The sequence below is a fragment of the Tachyglossus aculeatus genome, chromosome 10, assembly GCF_015852505.1.
Source record: "Tachyglossus aculeatus isolate mTacAcu1 chromosome 10, mTacAcu1.pri, whole genome shotgun sequence".
Taxonomy (NCBI): Eukaryota; Metazoa; Chordata; class Mammalia; order Monotremata; family Tachyglossidae; genus Tachyglossus; species Tachyglossus aculeatus.
The window spans coordinates 27,591,056-27,612,789 of record NC_052075.1 but is presented as its reverse complement, the minus strand read 5'-3'; the positions used below and the strand labels follow the sequence as shown (position 1 = coordinate 27,612,789).

The 21,734-nt window shown below is 46.4% G+C and overlaps 1 protein-coding gene across 9 annotated transcripts in view; it reads right to left on the bottom strand.

Annotated features, from left to right (window-relative positions):
• Positions 1 to 21,734, bottom strand: part of APBB2 (amyloid beta precursor protein binding family B member 2) — a 125,621-nt gene that overhangs the window by 73,643 nt on the left and 30,244 nt on the right. For all 9 annotated transcript variants that reach the window (XM_038752137.1, XM_038752136.1, XM_038752139.1 and 6 more), the window contains one exon: positions 20,897 to 21,688. In XM_038752137.1, the coding sequence (XP_038608065.1) occupies positions 20,897 to 21,688 (792 nt within the window). The remainder of the gene's footprint in view (positions 1 to 20,896; positions 21,689 to 21,734) is intronic.

Genomic DNA, 21,734 nt, shown 5'->3' with positions numbered 1-21,734 from the left:
TCAGAGGTCATGGGTTCAAATCCCGGCTCCGCCAACTGTCAGCTGGGTGACTTTGGGCAAGTCACTTCACTTCTCTGGGCCTTGATTACCTCATCTTGTAAAATGGGGATGAAGGCTTTGAGCCTCCCGTGGGACAACCTGATCACCCTGTAACCTCCCCAGCGCTTAGAACACTGCTTTGCACATAGTAAGCACTTAATAAATGCCATTATTATTATTATTATTATTAAATGCTTTACCATCAGCTTTAAAGCACCGTGAGCCCCACATGGGACAACCTGATCACCCTGTATCTACCCCAGCGCTTAGAACAGTGCTTGTGGCACATAGTAAGTGCTTAACAAATATCATCATCATCATCGCTCCATCACCTTGCCTCACTGCTCTCCTACAACTCAGCCCACACATTTCATTCCTCTAATGGCAGCCCACTGACTGTACCTCCATCTTGTCTATTACACTGCCAACCTCTCACTCATGGCCTACCTGACGTGAAACGCCTTCCCCTCTTCATATCTAGTAATTACTCTCCCCTCGTTCAAAGTCTTATTGAAGGCACATCTCCTTCAAAAAGCCTTCCCTAAGCCCTCATTTCCTTTTCTCCCACTCCCTTCTCCCTAACTGGCTCCCCTTATTTCCCGACCCAACTCTACAGCACTTATGTACATATCCATAATTTATTTATATTCATTCATTCATTCAATCGTATTTATTGAGCGCTTACTGTGTGCAGAGCACTGTACTAAGCGCTTGGGAAGTACAAGTTGGCAACATATGGAGACGGTCCCTACCCAACAACAGGCTCACAGTCTAGAAGGGGGAGACAGACAACAGAACATGTGGACAGGTGTCAAGTCATCAGAATAAATAGAAATAAAGCTAGATGCACGTCATTAACAAAATAAATAGAACAGTAAATATGTACAAGTAAAATAAATACAGTAATAAATCTGTACAATTAACGTCTTCCCCTCTAGACTGTAAACTCGTTTATTTTTATGTTTTATGTTGGCATTTGTTAAGCGCTTACTATGTGCAAAGCACTGTTCTAAGCGCTTGGGGGAGACAAAGTGATCAGGTTGTCCCACGTGGGGCTCACAGTCTTAATCCCCACTTTACAGATGAGGTAACTGAGGCTCAGAGAAGTTAAGTGACTTGCCCAAGGTCACACAGCAGACATGTGGCGGAGCCGGGATTCGAACCCATGACCTCTGACTCCATAGCCCGTGCTCTTTCCACTGAGCCACGCTGCTTTCTACTCGTTGTGGGCAGAGAATGTATCTACCAACTCGGTTACAGTGTTCTCTCCCAAGCACTCAGTACAGTGCTCTGCACACAGTAAGCGCTCAATAAATACGATCGATCGGCTGATCTTAAGTCTAGCTTCTTGGCGAAACAGCTCTACGTTCCGGAGTTCAAATAAATAAAATGATTAACGAGCCAGATGGATTCCAACTAAAAACGGAAGCAGTATGCTTTTCTTTGTTTTCCCATGTTTCGAAAATTTTCAATCACAGAAACCAGTGAAACTTGTTTGACCCTTACAATTCCTCTTCCACAGGGGAAATGCAGAAATTTACAGGTGGGCTGTAACCAAATTCACTCACATTACTGCTTCGGCGAGAAGCAGCGTGGGTCAGTGGAAAGAGCAGGGGCTTTGGAGTCAGAGGTCATGGGTTCAAATCCTGGCTCCGTCACTTGTCAGCTGTGGGACTTCGGGCAAGTCACTTAACTTCTCTGTGCCTTAGTTACCTCATCTGTAAAATGGGGATTAAGACCGTGAGCCCCACGTGGGACAACCTGATCACCTTGCAACCTCCCCAGCGTTAAGAACAGTGCTTTGCACACAGTAAGCTCTTAATAAATGCCACCATTATTATTTGACTCTTCCTCGACTGCAGAAGCTGCATATGGATTTGTCCTGGCCTCAGAGCAATGTACTGTTGTGGTTTCGGTTACTACACCCAAATTTATGTCCTGATGGCTCACCTGTTCTACAGTCTTGCATTTCCTCTTGCCTTTGGGCCATCTACAACCCCTCAAGTTCGATATATCTAAATTTGAATTTTTCATAAGCAGCGTGGCGTACTGGATTGAGCACGGGCCTGGGAATCAGAAGGTCATGGGTTCTAATGATGATGATGATGGCGATGGCATTTATTAAGCGCTTACTATGTGCAAAGCACCGTTCTAAGCGCCGGGGAATTTACAAGGTGATCAGGTTGTCCCACGTGGGGCTCACAGTCTTACTCCCCATTTTACAGATGAGGTAACTGAGGCACAGGGAAGTTAGGTGACTTGCCCGAAGTCACAGAGCTGACAAGTGGCAGAGCCGGGATTTGAACCGATGACCTCTGACTCCAAAGCCCGGGCTCTTCCCACTGAGCCACGCTGCTTCCCCGGCTTCTAATCCCGGCTCTGCTACTTGTCTGCTGTGTGACCTTGGGCAAGTCACTTCACTTCTCTGTGAAGTTCCCTCATCTGTAAAATGGAGATGAAGAAAGTGAGCCCCACACGGGATATGGGCTGCGTCCAACCCAATTTGTTTATATCCACCCCAGCACTTAATACAGTGCCTGATACACAGTAAGCACTTAATAATATCATTATTATTATTACAGTGCTTTGCACTCATTAAGCACTCAGTAAATATGACTGAATGACAATCTGTACCAATTTCTAACTTTCCCATCACATTTGATACCACCACCTTCCTTCTTGTCCCAGGAGCCCTCAACCTTGGTAATTCTCCTTAACCTGTCAATCAACCAACTGTATTTAGCGAACACTTACTGTGTGTAGAGCACTGTACTAAGCGTTTGGGAGAGTACAACATAACAGAGTCGGTAGACATGCTCCCTGTCCACACTGAGTTTATGGTCTAGAGGGGGATGACAGACATTAATATGAATTATGGATATGTAACTAAATGCTGTGGGGTGAGGGAGGGGTAAATAAAAAGTTCAAATCCAAGCGCAGGGGCCAGGCAGAAGGGAGTGGGAGCGAAGAAATGACTGTGAGACTGTGAGCCCCACATGGGACAACCTGATCACCTTGTATCCATCCCAGTGCTTTGCACATAGTAAGCACTTAACAAATACCATCATTATTACTATTAGAGGAGCGAAGCGTGCAGGCTGGGGTGTAGAACAGAATCAGGGAAGCATGGTAGAGGTGGGGCAAGGTGCCTGAGTGTTTTAAAGCCAATGGAAAGGAGTTTCTGTTTGCTGCAGAGGTGTACATATTTATTACTCTATTTATTTATTTATTTATTTATTTTGCTTGTACATTTCTATCCTACTTATTTTATTTTGTTGGTATGTTTGGTTCTGTTCTCTGTCTCCCCCTTTTAGACTGTGAGCCCACTGTTGGGTAGGGACTGTCTCTATGTGTTGCCAATTTGTACTTCCCAAGCGCTTAGTACAGTGCTCTGCACATAGTAAGCACTCAATAAATACGATTGATTGATTGATTGATTGATTGGACGGACAACCACCGAAAGTTCTTGAGGAGTGGGGGAACACGGTCTGAAATGTTTCGGTAGAAAATAACCCGGGCAGCAGAGTGAAGTACGGACTGGAGTACCGAGAGAGAAGAGGCTGGGACGTCAGCAAGGAGGCTGATAAAATAATCGAGACAGGATAAGATTAACGTGGTAGCAGTTTGCATGGAGAGGAAAGGGGGGATTTTCGCGATATTGTGCAAGTCGTACGAACAGGATTTGGTGACAGATCGAATATGTGGGTTGAAGGAGAGAGTTAAGTTGAGGAGAACGCTATGCTTTTGGGCTTGTGAGACAGGGAGGATGGCGGTGCTGTCTGCGGAGAAAGGAAAGTCACGGGGAGGGCAGGGTTTGGGTGTGAATATGAAGAGTTCTGCTTCGGACATGTTAAGTTTGAATGGACATCCAAACAGAGCCGTCCCGAAGGCAGGAGGAAATGTAAGACTGCAGAGGAGGAGAGCGATCAGGGTTGGAGATTTGAGAATCATCAGCACCGAGATGGAAGTTGAAGCCATGGGAGCGAATGAGTTCTCCAGGAGAGTAGGTACAGGTGTCACGGCTTCAAATCCCAGCTCCGCCAACTGTCAGCGGTGTGACTTTCGGCGAGTCACTTCGCTTCTCTGTGCCTCAGATCCCTCATCTGTAAAATGGGGATTAAGACTGTGAGCCCCCCGTCAGACAACCTGATCACCTTATATCCTCCCCAGCGCTTAGAACAGTGTTTTGCACATAGTAAGCGCTTAACAAATGCCATCATTATTATTACTATTATAGGTGGAGAAAAGGAGGGGACACAGAATTGAGCCTTGAGGGACTCCCATAGTTAGGAGGTGGAAGGTAGCAGACGAACAGGATGAACCGACAGAGAGATAGGAGGATACAGGAGGAGAACTTGGAAAAAACTGTCACTGTCAGCGTCCTCCTGCATTCAAACTCGGTCTGTCAGTAAATCCTATTGGAATATCCCAGTTCTCCCTCTTCCTTTCCAGCCAAGCAGTCACCACCTTGGTCCGGGCAATCATCAAATCCTGACTAGACTAACTCCATCGGAGTACTGTAATACTAACAATAATAATGATGGCATTTGTTAAGCGCTTACTATGTGCAAAGCACGGTTCTAAGCACTGGGGAGGTTACAAGGTAATCAGGTTGTCCCACGGGGGGCTCACAGTCTTCACCCCCATTTTACAGTTGAGGTCACTGAGGCCCAGAGAAGTTAAGTGACTTGCCCAAAGTCACACAGCTGACAATTGGCGGAGCCGGGATTTGAACCCATGACCTCTGACTCCAAAGCCCGGGCTCTTTCCACTGAGCCACACTGCTTCTTTACTGTACTTAGCTCTTGGGGGAATGTAATACAACAGAGTTGGTAGACATGATCCCTGCCCTCAAGGGGCTTGCAGTCTAACTAGGGAGAGAGCTGTTAAACTAAATTCATCCATTCATTCATTCACTTGATCGTATTTACGATTATATAGGCCTTCCCAGACTGAGCCCCCTCTTTCCTCTCGACCTACCTCCTTCCCCTCCCCACAGCACCTGTATATATGTTTGTACAGATTTCTTACTCTATTTTTCTTGCACATATTTACTATTCTATTTATTTTGTTAATGATGTGCATCTAGCTTTACTTCTATTTATTCTGATGACTTGACACCTGTCCACATGTTTTGTTTTGTTGTCTGTCTCCCCCTTCTAGACTGTGAGCGCGTTGTTGGGTAGGGACCATCTCTATATGTTGCCGACTTGTACTTCCCAAGTGCTTAGTACAGTGCTCTGCACACAGTAAGCGCTTAATAAATACGATTGAATGAATGAATGAATGAATTTACCGGGTGCTTACTGTGCGCTTGGAAAGTACAATTCAGCAACAGAGACAATCTCTGCCCACAATGGGCTTACAGTCTAGGAGGGAGAGAGACATCAAAACAAGTAAAAAGGCATCAATAGCATCAATATAAATCATTAGAATTATAGATATATGCGCATCAAGACAAGTAAACAGGCATTAAGATAAATTCATATAAATAAATAGAATTATATATATGTACATATGTTTACAAATGCTGTGGGGCGGGGAGAGGGGTAGAGCAAAGGGAGTGAGTTAGGGCGATGGGAAGGGGAAGGAGAGCTGAGGAAAAGGGGGCTTAGTCTTAAATTGCATGTAAGGGAAGTAACCGAATATAAGAATATGTTCCAAAGTGCTGTTGTAGTGAGAATGGGCAGGAGGAGTACCAAAGAACATAGGGAATAATAATAATAATAATAATGGCATTTATTAAGTGCTTACTATGTGCAAAGCACTGTTCTAAGTGCTGGGGAGGTTACAAGGTGATCAGGTTGTCCCACAGGGGCCTCACAGTCAATGCTCATTTTACAGATGAGGTAACTGAGGCCCAGTGAAGTTAAATGACTTGCCCACAGTCACACAGCTGACAATTGGCGGACCCGGGATTTGAACCCCTGACCACTGACTCCAAAGCCCGGGCTCTTTCCTCTGAGCCACACTGCTTCTCTGAATAAGACGAAGGGCAGGGGAGAGGCAGTAAGGAGGGAAAATAGGGTGGGGGGAAATGACAGCTTAGTTTAGGAAGGCTTACTGGAGGTGATATGATTCGGTACGGCCTTAAAGACGGGCAAAATGCCAGTCTAACAGATATGTAAGAGGAGGGAGCTCCATGAAGGAAGGAGGGAGGTAAGCAAGAAGTCAACAGTAGTTGAGGTGAGAGTGAGGGACAGTGAGTAGGTTAGTATTCAAGAAGCAAAGTGTGCAGGGTGGTTTGTAGGGGGCTACCCGTGAGGACAATTAAGGGGTGAGAGTTAATGGAGTGCCTTGAATCCAGGGATGATGAGTGTCTGCTTGAAGCAGAGATGGATGGGCAAGCATTTGGAGGTGCTTGTGTTCAGCGCATGTTTCTCCACTTCTAACTTCTGATAGGAGAATGGGAGAGGATACAGATATCAAAAGTTACTCTTCCTCTCTGTTGCATGCAGAAACGCTTACCCTTTGGCTTCAAGGTACTCCATCAGCCCTCTCCCTTTCCTCTCCCCCTCCCCATCCCCCCTGCCTTACCTCCTTCCCCTCCGCACAGCACCTGTATATATGTATATATGTTTGTACGTATTTATTACTCTATTTATTTATTTTATTTCTACATATTTATTCTATTTATTTTATTAATATGTTTGGTTTTGTTGACTGTCTCCCCCTTCTAGACTGTGAGCCCGCTGTTGGGTAGGGACCGTCTCTATATGTTGCCAACCTGTACTTCCCAAGCGTTTAGTACAGTGCTCTGCACATAGTAAGCGCTCAATAAATATGATTGAATGAATGAATGAATCAACTCTCTTCTCCCACCTCACTTCAGGCCCCACGTTTTGTTCTTTCCAATTAAACACGGCCTCATCCTCTAGTCTCCTAACTCCAACTCTTTATTCACACCCATTCAACTGCGTGGAACTCCCTGCCGTCTCAAAGCCACCGGACCACAGCTCTTCCCATTTTAAAAGCCTTCCTGAAAACCCACCTCCTCCAAGAAGCAGTCAATCAAGGAATTATTCCTTTATTTAGCTCCTCCTTTTCGTAATGCAGCCAACAGGCACCCTTAGCACTCTTTGTTTGCTTTTTGTTTTGTTTTTTAATGGTATCTGTTAAGTGCTTAAAATGTACTATGCACTGTACTAAGCGCTGAGGTAGATATAAGATTATCAGCTGGACCCAATCTATGTCCCACGCGGGGCTCACAGTTTTAATCCCCATTTTACAGATGGGGAAACTGAGGCCCAGAGAAGTGAAATGACTTGCCTAAGGTCACACAGCAGACAAGTGGCAGAGCTGGGATCAGAACCCAGGTCTTTCTGATTCCCAGGCCTGGGTTCTCTCCACTACGCCACACACCTGCCCTTAGCATTTATGTATATTCTGGAGTTCCCTTGACTTTGATTTTTTATTTATCCTATTTATTTACTGATCTCTATATTTAGCCTTCTATATCTCCGCTAACAGCCACTAAAGAAGCAGCGTGGCTCAGTGAAAGAGCCCGGGCTTTGGAGTCAGAAGTCATGAGTTCAAATCACGACTCCAGCAATTGTCAGCTGTGTGACTCTGGACAAGTCACTTAACTTCTCTGGGCCTCAGTTCCCTCATCTGTAAAATGGGGGTGAAGACTGTGAGCCCCCTGCGGCGCAACCTCAACACCTTGTAATCTCCCCAGCGCTTAGAACAGCGCTTTGCACATAGTAAGTGCTTAATAAATGCCATCATTATTATTATTATTATTACTAAAGTGTGTCTCTTCTGTATCTGCAGACTCCACTGTTAAAAACTACATTTCTCATGGGACAGGACTGTATCTCTTAAACAAGTGTATTCTCCTACGCACTAAATTCAGTGTTCTGCCCACGGTAAGGAACTCTTATTTAGGGCCACAAGTTCGGATACAGAACTGAGGCCCAGCAACCCTAAATAGTGTTCTGTACACACTAAGTGCTCCACAAATACCACTGATTAATTGACTGATTGATTGGAGGGCCCAGAGGCTCACAATACTAACCTCAACAGGAAGCGGGGAAAGTTACTTGGAAGAGTCTTTTAAGAAAATGACTTGGCACTCGGCCAGTGAGAGAAAAGGACTGGCAGCAGATCTACCCTGGCATTCAAAGATCCTAAGGGAAGGACTTGGGAAGGGTAACCCTGGGACCTAGGAGGGCCCGAGAGAAGAGGGGAAGGGACCTGAGGAATGGGGGCACCAGGCTGCCTACAGGAAAGGGTCCCAGGGAACGGGGCTAAAGTGGTGGAGATAAGAAAGATGATTTGGATTGGAATTCTGTTCTATTTATTACTTGATTAATGTGCTAATCAGGCTTGCAAGACGTCTTTTGGAAGATAACTAAGACCTCTGATCTTGTCTGCCAACGGCATGGGCTAGAAGGGGAGCCCCGTAGAATCAATCGATCACATTTACTGAGTGCTTACTCTGTGCAGAGTACCATACTAAGCCCTTGGGAGCGTATAAAACAACAATATACAGACACATTCCCTGCCCACAACGACCTTAGAGTCAAGAGGTTACAGTTTCCCATCCATTCAGGAGATTCCTGGGAAACTGAGGGGAGGGGGATGGTACGTAGCTCCCAAATGATTCCCTTGCCTTCAGGGAAACAGCTGGGTTTGAGAGACAGGGAGTGGTGGTAGTGAAAGGAGGGGCACATGAACTGGTCAGGAGCCTCAAATCCCGCCTCTATCCCAGTAAGCGGGGGGCCCGGTGGAAGACTTTAGGGCCCACTGGAAGCTAATGGGAGTTCAGGGACTCCTTTGTGACTCCGGAGGGGTTATTTTGGGCGGGATTCAGGGCCAAGAAACCCTCCTCTCCATCCACCCTTCCCGCCCCGCCAGTACAGGACTTCAGAATTTCAGCCCCAGCAGGACTTTGCTGAAGAAAGCAGCTGTGTAAGACGACACAGTCCGAAGTGTCACTCTAACTGTGGGAGAGAAAGAGGTTGCCATGGAGATACAGGTTACCATGGCTGCAGCCATCAGCAGGGTGACCTGCCGGAGTGTTTGCAACACTTAGTACAAAGGGGGAGTGGACTGGGCTATGCCTTTTCACCGGCTCCTCTGACCACAGACCCAAATGCACATCGAATCCCCCTGGGGGATTCGAAGCAGAGAAGCAGCGTGGCTCAGAGGAAAGAGCCCGGGCTTTGGAGTCAGAGGTCATGGGTTCAAATCCCACCTCTGCCACTTGTCAGCTGTGTGACTTTGGGCAAGTTGCTTCACTTCTCTGGGCCTCAGTTCCCTCATCTGTAAAATGGGGGTGAAGACTGTGCGCTCCCCTGTGGGACAACCTGATCACCTTGTAACCTCCCCAGAGCTTAGAACAGTGCTTTGCACATAGTAAGAACTTAATAAATGCCATTATTATTATTATTATTATTGTGGCGGGGACTGCTGCTGTTGGGTTTTTTGTTGAGTTGAAGTTAGTGCTTTATAGGTCAAGAAAGAAAAAAAAACTTGGTCTTTCATGACTCCTCTTCCAGTCCCTTCGTAGCCACTCCAAATCTTCTTTCTCACCAGGAAAATGTCAGAGACCTGTCTTACTTTCCCATTCCAGTCTGTTGCTAAATCCTTCTGAGGCTTTTGCAGCCACATTTATCACATCCACCCTTTCCTCTTTCCAAACAGCCATCACCCGGGTTCCAGGCACTTGCCATATATCAACTTGAATACTGAACTTCCTCACTGGTCTCCCTGCCTCCAGGGACTGCTCTCTCCAGTCTATATTTTGCTCTGCTATTCAGGCAACCTTTCTAAAATGTGTCTCTGTATACCCCACTCCAGCACCCAAAAACCTGCAGTGGTAACCAATTCATCTTCACATCAAACAGAAACTCCTGATCTCAGGCTTTAAGGGACTCCATTAGCTCCCTCCAACTTATCCGTTACCCTCTTCCACTATAACCCAGCTCAATCTCTTCATTTTTCCCAAACTCACATTCCCCTCCCATCTCTGAACTTGGCTTATGCTCTTCTTTCTGCCTGTAGCTGCCTCCTCCTTCAAATATGCCAGTTCTCCCCAGCTTCAAAACTCTTCTGAAATCCCAGCTACTCCAGGAGGTTTTACCCTATTCATTTTTCGTCTTCCAAATATATGTTTTACACAACCACCACAACACTTCTGCATGACCATAGCTCTTTTGCACTAACTTCTTCCCACTGTAGTCTGGTGAATAATCTTTTACATATTCTATTTGAGCACTTCTTCCATCTACCTGCACATTATGTCTTTCTCTCCTACTAGGTTGTAAGCATCTTGTGAACAAGGATCACATCTTCTCATTAACTCATTCAATCATCATCATCATCATCATCATCAATCGTATTTATTGAGCGATTACTGTGTGCAGAGCACTGTACTAAGCGCTTGGGAAGTACAAGTTAGCAACATATAGAAACGGTCCCTACCCAACAACAGGCTCACAGTCTAGAAAATCTTCTAGAAAATCTAGAAAATCTTCTCCTATTGCACCGTTCTTTGCAGACTGCAAAGGTGCTGATGAAATACAATACTACTGATTAATTGACAGAGAACAGAAAAGGGGAGAGAGGAAACAGAAGTACCAACGTCTGTAAGCTCCTTGTGTGTAGGGAATGTGGCTGTCAATTCTGTTGTACTCTCCCAAGGGCTTAGTACAGTGCTCTGACACAGTAAGTTCTCAAGAAATACCACTGATGGAGTCTACTGTCCTGCACTCATTTTTAAGTTCTATTCTTAAACACTTATTAAACACTTTTTTCAAGACAAAAATCTGACAGGTCAAAAACTGAAATGCCCTGTTATGTTCTTACCTCTTTCCCTGGCACATGTCACTGTTGCACCTTCCAATTACCCAAACACCAAAATGAATTTATTTCTTCCTCAAAAATTGTGTGTTGTGTGAGGGGGCGGGGGGGGCATTTATGCAAATGCAGAGTGTAATTTTGAGATTACAAAATGTACTGGCAGCCAGGGCTGCAGCAACTGATGCCTGGGTCTTGGGATGGATCAAATAGATGCCCCCCTCTCACCCCATGATCCTCAAGGCAGATGGCATTGTGCACACTGCTGCATGATGATGTCATTACAGAACCACCAGAGCGCCAGCTGAGACGGATAAAGGGGAGCTGGCAGCAGCCTCGGGCGCCAGGCTGGGTGGGCTTTCTCTTCCCACTCCTCTCTGTTCCTTGTTCTCCTGAAAGCGAGGGGGACTGCAGGACAAAAAGATGGGGAGAGTAAAAGGGGGCCTTCCATCCCCTTCAGGCGTAGTAGCAGCTCGCAGCCCAATGTGGCAGTACCATGATGAACAGAGACGCAGCGTGGCTCAGTGGAAAGAGCCCGGGCTTTGGAGTCAGGGTCAGGGGTTCAAATCCCGGCTCTGCCAATTGTCAGCTGTGTGACTTTGGGCGAGTCACTTAACTTCTCCGTGCCTCAGTTACCTCATCTGGAAAATGGGGATTAAGACTGTGAGCCCCTCCATGGGACAACCCGATCACCCTGCAACCCCCCAGCGCTTAGAACAGTGCTTTGCACATAGTAAGCGCTTAACAAATGCCATTACTTTTATTATTATTAATAAACACAATTATTTATATTGATGTCTGTCTCCCCTTCTAGACAAAGCTCGATGTGGGCAGGGAAAGTATCTGTTTATTGGTATACTATTCTCTCCCAACTGCTTAGCACACAGTAAGGTCAGATGTAAATACTTTTGAATGAATGAATGAATACACACACACACACACACACGTCATCCTCACCCAACTGCCTCGGAGGAGAGGGGAGAAATCACTCAAACCCTCCTTTCTGCAGCAAAGTCCGGACTGCCTTTTGTCTGGAGAGAGTCATCAACAAGAGAGGGTGTCAGGAGGACCCCCGCCATAACACCAGGTGACTTTTCCCGAAACCTTTTCATCACCCTCCTGCCTCCGCACAATTTGCCTTGTGACTTGCTCCTCTGAAGGTGAAGGTGGATGAGGGGTGGGGCCGAAGGGAGACAGGAGGTGGTGGGGAATTCTCTGCTCCCTAACAGTGAGACCCTGATGAAAAATACACGTGTCACCTTTGCTACCTTAAGACTTTCCACTTCACTTAATCCGCAAACTGCCCCTTAAATACCACGTCCACTTTTCTTCTCTCTATCCACTGAAGACTTCCTCCAACCACAGAAGTTACGACAGAGAGCTAGAGAATGAGGCAGTGATTGGCATCTTTGAAAGGGTAGGCTGAGGTGGACTGGATTGTGAAGGAACAACCCAAGACATGTAGGTTACCCTCTCGTTTCCCACAATTTAAAGGGCGGTGTCCCCTTTAAAGAGCTATTGTGGGAATTCATTCAACCATTCAATCGTATTTATTGAGCGCTTACTGTGTGCAAAGCACTGTGCTAAGTGCTTGGAAAGTACAATTCTGCAAAGAGACAATCTCTGCCCACACCGGGCTCACAGTCTAGAAAGAGGAAGACAGACATCAAAACAGGCATCAATATGAATAGAATTATAGATATATACACATCAAAACAAATAAACAGGCACTGATATAAATAGAATTAGGTGTGTATATATATACATATATATATATATATATATATATATATATATATATACACATCTAAGTGCTGTGGGGCAGGGGGGAGTGGGAGAAGATGAAAGGGAGTAAGTCAAGGTGACGTGGAAGGGAGGGGAAGCTGAGGAAAAGGGGGGCTTAGTCTGGGAAGGCATCTTGGAGGAGGAGAATCTTCAGTAGGGCTTTGAAGGGGAGAACAGTGACTGTTTGGTGGATTTGAGGAGGAAGGGCATTCCAGGCCAGAGGCAGGATGTGGGCCAGGGGTCGACAACGGGACAGGTGAGATGGAGCACAGTGAGATGGTTAGCACCAGAGGAGTGTAATCAATCAATGGGATTTATGGGGCGCTTACTATGTTCAGAGAACTGCACTAACCCTAACTAATAGAGGAGTAGTAGTAGTAGAATTCTGTAGAAAAACACTACAACAGACACATACCCTGCTTACCACTAGCTACTCGGTGAGACAGACCTTAAAATAATTTATGGATATGTACTTAAACACTGTGGGGCTGAGGGTGGGATGCATATCAAGCACTTAAAGGGCACAGATCCAAATATATAGGTGATAGCAGAAGGTTGGCGGAGTAAGGAAAATGAAGATTTAGATGGGAAAGGCTTCTTGGAGATGTGATTTTAGTAAGGCTTTAAGGGTGGGGAGAGTGGCAGCCAGTCGTATCCGAAGGGGGAGGGAGAGCCAGGCCAGAGGGAGAACGTGGGCACGGGATCAGTGGCAAAACAGACAAAACAGAGATAAAATGAGTAGATTAGTATCGAGGGAGAAAAGCAAGCAGGCTGGGTTGTTATTAGAAATCAGCAATGTAAAGTAGGAGGGGAGAGCTGGTGGTCTGCTTTAAAGCCGATGGTAAGGAGTTTCAGCATCATCATCATCATCAATCGTATTTATTGAGCGTTTACTGTGTGCACAGCACTGTACTAAGCGCTTGGGAAGTACAAATTGGCAACATATAGAGACAGTCCCTACTGTTTGATGTGGAGGTGGATGGATGGACAACCACTGGAGGTTCTTGAAGAGTGGCAAGATGAGCACTGAATTTCTTTTAAAAATGATCAGGGTGGCAGAGAGAAGGAGGAGTGGAGGAGGCAAGGAGGGATTTTTTTTAAGTGCTTGGACCGGGAGAGTAGCAGTTTGAGTGCAAAAGAAAGCATGGACTTTAGCAATTTGAAGGTAAAACCTCTAGACTGTGAGCTCCTTGTGGGCAGGATTGCAACAATTCAAATACCACCATATTCCTTGAGTGCTTACTGTGTGCAGAGCACTGTACTACGTGATTTAGAGAGTACAATATAACAGAGTTGACAGAATCTCTATCAGTTATTAAAGCATATTTTTTGAGTGCTTACTGTGTGCAGAGCACTGTACCAAGTGCTTTGGAGAGTACAATATAACAGAGTTGACAGAATCTCAATCAGTTACTAAGGCATATTTACTGAGTGCTTACTGTGTGCAGAGCATGTTACTGAGAGCTTGGGAGAACACATTATAACAGAGTTGGTACACATATTCATTCAATCATATCCCGGTCCACAAGGAGATTACAGCCTAGAGAGGGAGACGGACATCAATATAAATTATGGATATGTACATAAGTGCTGTGGGGTTGAAAGCGGGATGAATACAGGGGGCCAATCCAAGCGTAAGGGCAATACAGAAGGGAGGGAAAGAAGAGGAAATGAGGGTTAGTTGAGGAAGGCCTCTTGGAGATGTGACTTCAATACGGTTTTGAAGATAGGGAGAGTGATCGTTCGTCAGATATGAAGGGGCAGGGAGTTCCCGGCCAGAGGCAGGACTTAGGCTAGGCAGTCGGCGGTGAGATAGACATAACTGTGGGACAGTGAATAGACTGATATTGGAAGAATGAAGTGTGCGGGTTGGGTTGTAGAAGGGAATCAGAGAGGTAAGGCAGGAGGGTGAAAGATGATTGAGTGCTTCAGAGCTAATGATAGGGAGTTTTGGTTTGATGTGGAGGTGAATGGGCAACCACTGGAATTTCTTGCAGACTGAAGAAACGTGGCCGGAATGGTTTTGTAGGAAAACACTCCAGTCCGCAGAGTGAAATAGCAGAGTGAAATATGGAGTGGGGTTGGGAGCCAGGGAAGTCAGAAAAGAGGCTGTTAGGAATCGAGGCAGGATAGGATAAATGTTTGGATTAAAGTGGTAGCAGATTGGACGGAGAGGAGAGAGCGGATTTTAGGGATGTTTTGAAGTGTGAACCGACAGGAATTGGTGACATTGAATATGTGGGCTGAATGAGAGAGGGGAGTCAAGGATAATGCCAATGCTACTGGCTTGTGAGACAAGGAGGACTGGTGGTGTTGTCAACTGTGAGCACATTGTGGTCTGGAAATGTACCTGTTTGTTGTTGTATTGTACTCTCCCAGGGGCTTAGTGCAGTGCACACAGTAAGTGTTCAATAAATACAACTGAATAAACAGTGATGAGACAGACGGTATAATACAGTACAACAAACTTGGTAGATAAGGGCGCCTGCCCACAGTGAGTTTACAAGCTAGAGACAAGCTTGCAGAATAGGCTCAACTTACATATTCAATGTCACCAATTCCTGTCGGTTCAGACTTCGAAACATCCCTAAAATCCGCCCTTTTCTCTCCGTCCAAGTTGCTACCACGTTACTCCAAGCACTTATCCAAACCCACCTGCACTACTACAAAACAGCCTCCTTGCTGACCTCCTTGCCTCCTCTCTCTCCCCATTTCAGTTCTTATTTCACTCTGCTACCCACATCTCCCCAGTCCCCAGTACTCAAACACTTCTAACGCTTGTCTATTCACCTCTGCGTCAAAAGAAACTCCTTACCCTGAGCTTTAAAACAGTCAGCTCGCCCCTCCCTATTTCCTCCAGCTCTTAGAACAGTGCTTTGCGCATAGTAAGCGCTTAATAAATGCCATCATCATCATTATTATTACTACAACACAGAACACATTTCAACAACCTCAACCTATTCACCGTCTGTCTCCCCTTCTAAACTGCAGTACTCCTGGTGGGCAGGGAACATGTCTACCAACGTTGCTTAATTGTACTCTCCCAAGCTCTTAGAACAGTGCTCCGCACACAGTAAGCGCTCAATAAATGCCAATTATTGGTCGGTTTATCGTTCCTCAGAGTAGAAGGATTAGCAGAGTGGAAAATTGAAAATAATGGGTAAAAGGAGGCTACGAATCTCTTTCAATTTCACTGTCCCCTATGGTTAGGGCTAGCTGAGAGTTGGCTGGAGAAGAAAATTATGATTCTACTTAAAAGAGTCACTTCCCCAATTGTGTTACTAACAATATTCATACATATGACAATGAAGGAGGAAAAATATTTTTAAAAACAGGACTGTGTTGGGAGAGTGAGTGATTGAAGATGAAAGACAAGAAAAAGAGTAGGTGCCCTGGTTTTATGATGAAAAGGAATAGATTCAGAGGCTCAGGTGGAGGAGGTAGATTTTGAAAGCAGATGTGAGATCTCCTCAGGAGAGACAGCCAAGAAGGATGAGAGAGCGAAAGAGAAGGGGTGGGGGCAGAAACTGGGGAGCTCAAGTCTGATTAATTTAATTGGGTCAGCAAAGTTCTTGGGGATGTCATTAGGAGCTTGAGAATGGGGTACTGGGGGTTTCAGGACATTTAATGATCTAGAAGAGATGGTGGGAATCAGTGATCAACCCATCGTTTTAATGGAGTGCTTTCCGAGTGCAGAGCACTGTATTTAACCGCTTGGGAGAGAGTATGATATTTCAGTTAGTAGACATGTTGCCTGCCCACAAGGACTTTACAGTCTAAAGGGGGAGACAAAATAAATTATGGATACATATGTAAGTGTTGTGGGGCTGGGGGTGGTGTGAATATAAAGTACTTATAATAATAATAATGATGGCATTTATTAAGAGCTTACTATGTGAAAAGCACTGTACTAAGTGCTGGGGGGAGACAAGGTGATCAGGCTGTCCCACGTGGGGCTCACAGTCTTAATCCCCATTTAACAGATGAGGTAACTTAAGCCCAGAGAAGTTAAGTGACATGCCCAAAGCCACACAGCTGACTAGTGGCAGAGCCGGGATTTGAACCCATGACCTCTTTCCACTGAGCCACACTGCTTCTCTAAAGGGAACAGACCCAAATGCAAGGGGGACACAGAAGGGAGAGGGAGGAGGGGAAATGAGGGCTAAGCTGGGGAAGACTTCTTGGAGGAGATGTGATACTAATAAGGCTTTGAAGGTGGGGAGTGTGTTGGCCTCTCATATATGAAAGGGGAGGGAGTTCCAGAAAACAAGCTGGGCACACAAGAGGGGTCAGTGGTGAGATAGACGATATCGACGCACAGTGAGCAGGTTGGTGTTAAGAGGACCGAAGCGTGAAGGCTGGGCTACAGCAGTAAGAAATTGGTAAGATAGGAGGGGGTGAGCTGAGTGTAAGGAGTTTCCTTTTGATGTGGAAGTGGATGGGTAACCTTGGGTGGCTCTTGAAAAGTTGGCAAGCATAGACTGAATGGTTTTGTAGAAAAACGATTCAGGCGGCAGAGTGAAGTATTTACTGGAGTGGGGAGAGACAGGAGGCAGGGAGGTCAGTACGGAGGCTGATGCAGCGGTCAAGGCAGGAATGGGTAAGTGCTTGGATCAAAGTGACGGCAAGGACGGACAGGAAAGGATGGATTTTAGCGATGTTGTGAAGGTAGAAGCAATAGCATTTGGTGACAGTTTGAATACGTGGGTTGAACGAAAATGATGAGTCAAGGATAATGCTAAGGTTATGGGCTTATGAGGCAGGGACGATGGCAGTGTTGTCTACAGTGATGGGGCAGTCAGGGGCAAGTCTGGGTTTCATGGGGAAGATTAGGAGTTCTGTTTCAGACATGTTAAGTTCAAGGTGTTGGTGGGATATCCCAGTCCTGAAGGCAGGAGGAAATATTAGACTGTACAGGAGGAGAGAGATCAAAGCTGGAGATGCAGATTTGGGGAATCATCCATATAAACACGAGAGTTAAAGCCATGGGAGTAAGCGCTTAGTATAGTGCTCTGCACATAGTAAGCGCTCAATAAATACGATTGATGATGATGAATGAGTTCTCCAAGGGAGTGGGTGTAATGGAGAATAGAAGGGGACCCAGAATTGAGCCCAGAGGGACTCCCACAGTTAGGGGGAGGGAGGCAGAGGAAGAGCCTGTGAAAGAGACTTGTGAACGAGAGGCCAGAAGGACAGGAGGAGAACCAGGAGAGGACAGTGCCAGGTTAAATAATGTCTCCAGGGGAAGCAGGTGGTCCACAGTGCTGAAGGCAGTAGTTACAGCAGTAGCATTTATAAAGCACTAAGTGCGTGTCAAGGATGTACTTAGTGGTAAAAAACACATGGGTGAAAATGAAGTACACAGTATATCAGGTAGATGGGAGTACAGCAGGTTCTGCAGCTGAAAGGTCATTCAGAGTTGCTCCGTTCCACAACCATAGACCACATCTGACTTCTTAAGGATGTGGAAAGGGGATGTGAGTGTTTCCCGACCATGGGAGAGCATGGATGAGGCCAAAACAAGTGTGCCCTTGAGAGGCGAGCACAGAGATACGCTGTTCAACAGCCACACACTTCACTTGGTCTTCCAGCAGAGACCTCAACAACTCAGGCAGTGATGAGTGAGGCTCTCCTTCATAATGGTCTGTCCACTGAATGAGGGCAAACATCCACACCTTATGGAAGCATCTGACACCCTAAGTAGGTCTGCACTCTAAATTACTTTGCAAATTTGACTTCCTTGACAGCTAGCTGGCCATCTCAGAGACAAATGACAATAGGATGTCCAAACACCTGCCCCATGGTTAGTCGTCACCAGAAAAACCAAAAGGAAGGAGGACAGACAAAACGATTTAATCAGACAATGCTGAAAACTTGGAACATATTCATTGATTCATTTAATCATTTTTATTGAGCGCTTACTGCATGCAGAGCACTGTACTACGCGCTTGGGAGAATACAACAACGAACAGACACATTCCCTGCCCAAGACGAGCTTACAGTCTAGAGAGGGGAGACATTCATTCATTCAATTGTATTTACTGAGCACTTACTGTGTGCAGAACACTGTACTAAGCGCTTGGGAAGAACAAGTTGGCAACATATACATACGGTCCCAACCCAACAACGGGCTCACAGTCTAGAAGGGGGACAGATATCAATACAAATAAATAAAATGATAGATATGTACATATGTGCTGTGGGGCCGGGAGGGAGAAAGAGTGAAGGGAGCAAGTCAAGGAGATGTAGAAGGGAATGGGATATGAGGAAAAGTGGGGCTAAGTCTGGGAAGGCCTCTTGGAGGAGATGTGCCTTCAATAAGGCTTTGAAGGCGGGGAGAGTAACTGGCTGTTGGATTTGAGGGGGGAGTGCTTGCCAGGCCAGAGGAAGGACATGGGCTAGGGATCAGCGGCAAAACAGGTGAGATCGAAACACAGTGAGAAAGTTAGCACTAGAAGAGCCAAGTGTGCAGGCTGATTTGTAGAAGGAAAATAGTGAGGTGAGGCAGGAGGGGGCGAGGTGATGGAGGGCTTTAAAGCCCAATGGTGAGGACTTTTTGTCTGATGCGAAGGTGCATGGGCAACCACTGGAGTTTTTTGCGGAGTGGGGTAACGTGTCCTGTATGTTTTTGTAGGAAAATGATCTGGGCAGCAGAGTGAAGTACAGACTGGAGTGGGAAGAGACAGGAGGCTGGGAGGTCAGCAAGGAGACTGATGTAATAATCCAGGCGGGATAAGATGAGTGACTGTATTAACACGGTAGCAGTTTGGATGGAGAGGAAAAGGCAGATTTTAGCAATGTTGGGAAGGTGGGCCTGAAAGGATTTAGTGATGTTTGGAACAACTGAGGAGGGCGATGTCAATAACGGTGGAGAAATAGTTTTGCCGGGCAGAGTTAAAGCAAGCAAGGATAAACCTGAAGTGGACAAAGTCGGCCTGCTACTTAGGTTTCTGCCAGCACCACTCTGCAGCTCGAGCACAAGAGCGAAGGAGGCTGACTGTGCAGGTGATACAAGGCTGTGGTCAGTAATATGAGATCCACGAAGGGATAGGGAAGCGAACGAGTTGAGTTCAGTATAAAGGGTGGTGTTGAATACATCCATTTGGTTGTCAAGGAGGGTAGTTTGGGTACGGGGGCTAAGAGGGGCATGATAAGCTGAGAAAACTGGATGGGGTCCAAAGATCAGAGGCCTCTGTGGGGGGATAGTACGGACTGTCACAAACCGACGGGCACAGAGCACTGCATTCAGAAAAGAATGACCGCTTGAGCAGGGCTCCATATGGAGAGTGAGAGAGGAAGACAAAAATGTGAAAACAGCAGTAAGTGTCAGTACAAGGGCCAGTCTTTGTGTACTCCCAATGTGGTTGGGATTTTAAGTCTTCAAATGGCTCACCCATGTGCACTCTCTCTCTCTCTCTTCTCCCCCACTCCCCCAACCCCAGGTGAATTTTTTGATATGAAGATCTATTTTCGATCTTGAATACTGCATTAGCCTTCTAGCTGACCTCCCTGCCTCCTTTCTCTCCTCTCTGCAGTCCCTATTTCACTCTGCTGCCCCGATATTTTTCCAAAACAATGTTTAGTCCGTATCTTCCCACTCCTCAAAAACCTCCAACGGTTGTCTATACTCCTCCGCATCAAACACAAACTCCTTTCTTTAAGGCACTCAATCAGCTCTCTCCCTCCTACCTTACCTTGCCTATTTCTTAATATAACCCAGCCCACATACCCCACTCTAATGCCAGCCTACACTCTAATGCCACCTCTTTGCCCTGCCTTCGCTCTGGTCTGGAACAATTTCTCCACACCTGACAGTCCAACACTCTTCCGACCTTCAAACCCTCTTAACATCACAGGGGTAGGTTGCACACAGTCCCTGCCCCACGTGGGGCTTACAACCTCAATCCCCGTTTTACAAATGAGGTAACTGAGGCCCAGAGAAGCCAAGTGTCTTGTCCAAGGTCACACAACAAACAAGTGATTGAGCTGGGATAAGAAACCACAACCTTCTTACTCTCAGGCCCATGCTCTGTGCACTAGTTCATGGTCACAGCGATGAATATTGCTACTGGGACTACCTGAATGATGCCAAAATAAAGTTTTGCTATAAAAGAGATTCAAAGTCCCGTTATCTACTCACTCAACCCCTTCCCTTACATTCTCAATCCCTAAGCCAACTAAATGAGAGCTCTAGTGTTCTGTCAGGCCTTAATTAGGAAAAGACACCGCCAAATTCCCATCCCTCCCCTGACATGCTTCCCCAAGGTACCTGCTTCATCTGGGGAATTGGAGGCACTGTCTTGGGAAAGAGTTGTCCAGCTGGACTCCTCATCGCTTGGCGCCAAGTGTTGAATCCGATGGAGAGCACAGTCAGTCTTGGCCCCCGTTTTAGGATGGTCCTTTTTGGTCTCCGGACTGGCCGACCCCGCGGCTACTAAGCCATCCTCCGGACTCGGCTGGTTCTTCCTCGGCGTCTGGGGGAGCAGCGCCTCATCGCCAATGACGGTGGAGGCGTGGCTCTCGTTCGCCATCTGACCGTGCCCTTGACCTTCTTCAAATTCTCGAGCCGACGTTTCCAGATCTGCATAGTAATTTAGGAAGCTCTTGGTTCTTCTGGCCTGGGATGGTAATATTTCGCAGTCTGAGGAGTTCTGGGAGTTTGACTCTTTACTCTCTAACTTCTCAGAAGTTTGGTTCACGACAGCAGCGGGGGAAATGTTCTTGTTAGGATCCTGCTGGCCCTGTTCGGCGGCTTTCCTGAGCTGGTTCTCGCCATTCTTCACCAGCTTGATGTTGGCGGAGTGGTTACCCAGGAGGGGCTGCGCAGCTGGATCCGAGAGGCCCATGGCTGACTGGATATTAGTTAGTGCATATTTTTTCCTGCATTTAGGGGGGGTGGTGTTCTTGGTCTGCGGGTGCTTGATTTCGGCATTCAGCTGCTCATTATGGGAGGTGCGAAGACTGAGGGTATTCGGAGGTGAAGCCAAACTATTTCGATTTGCCACATCTGTGGGGCCGCTGCTGGCCATAAACCCCGGCAACGAGGCCACGACGGATTCGACTAGAAGAGACAAAAGGAACATGTTTACCAGGGAGCCTTCCTGGGC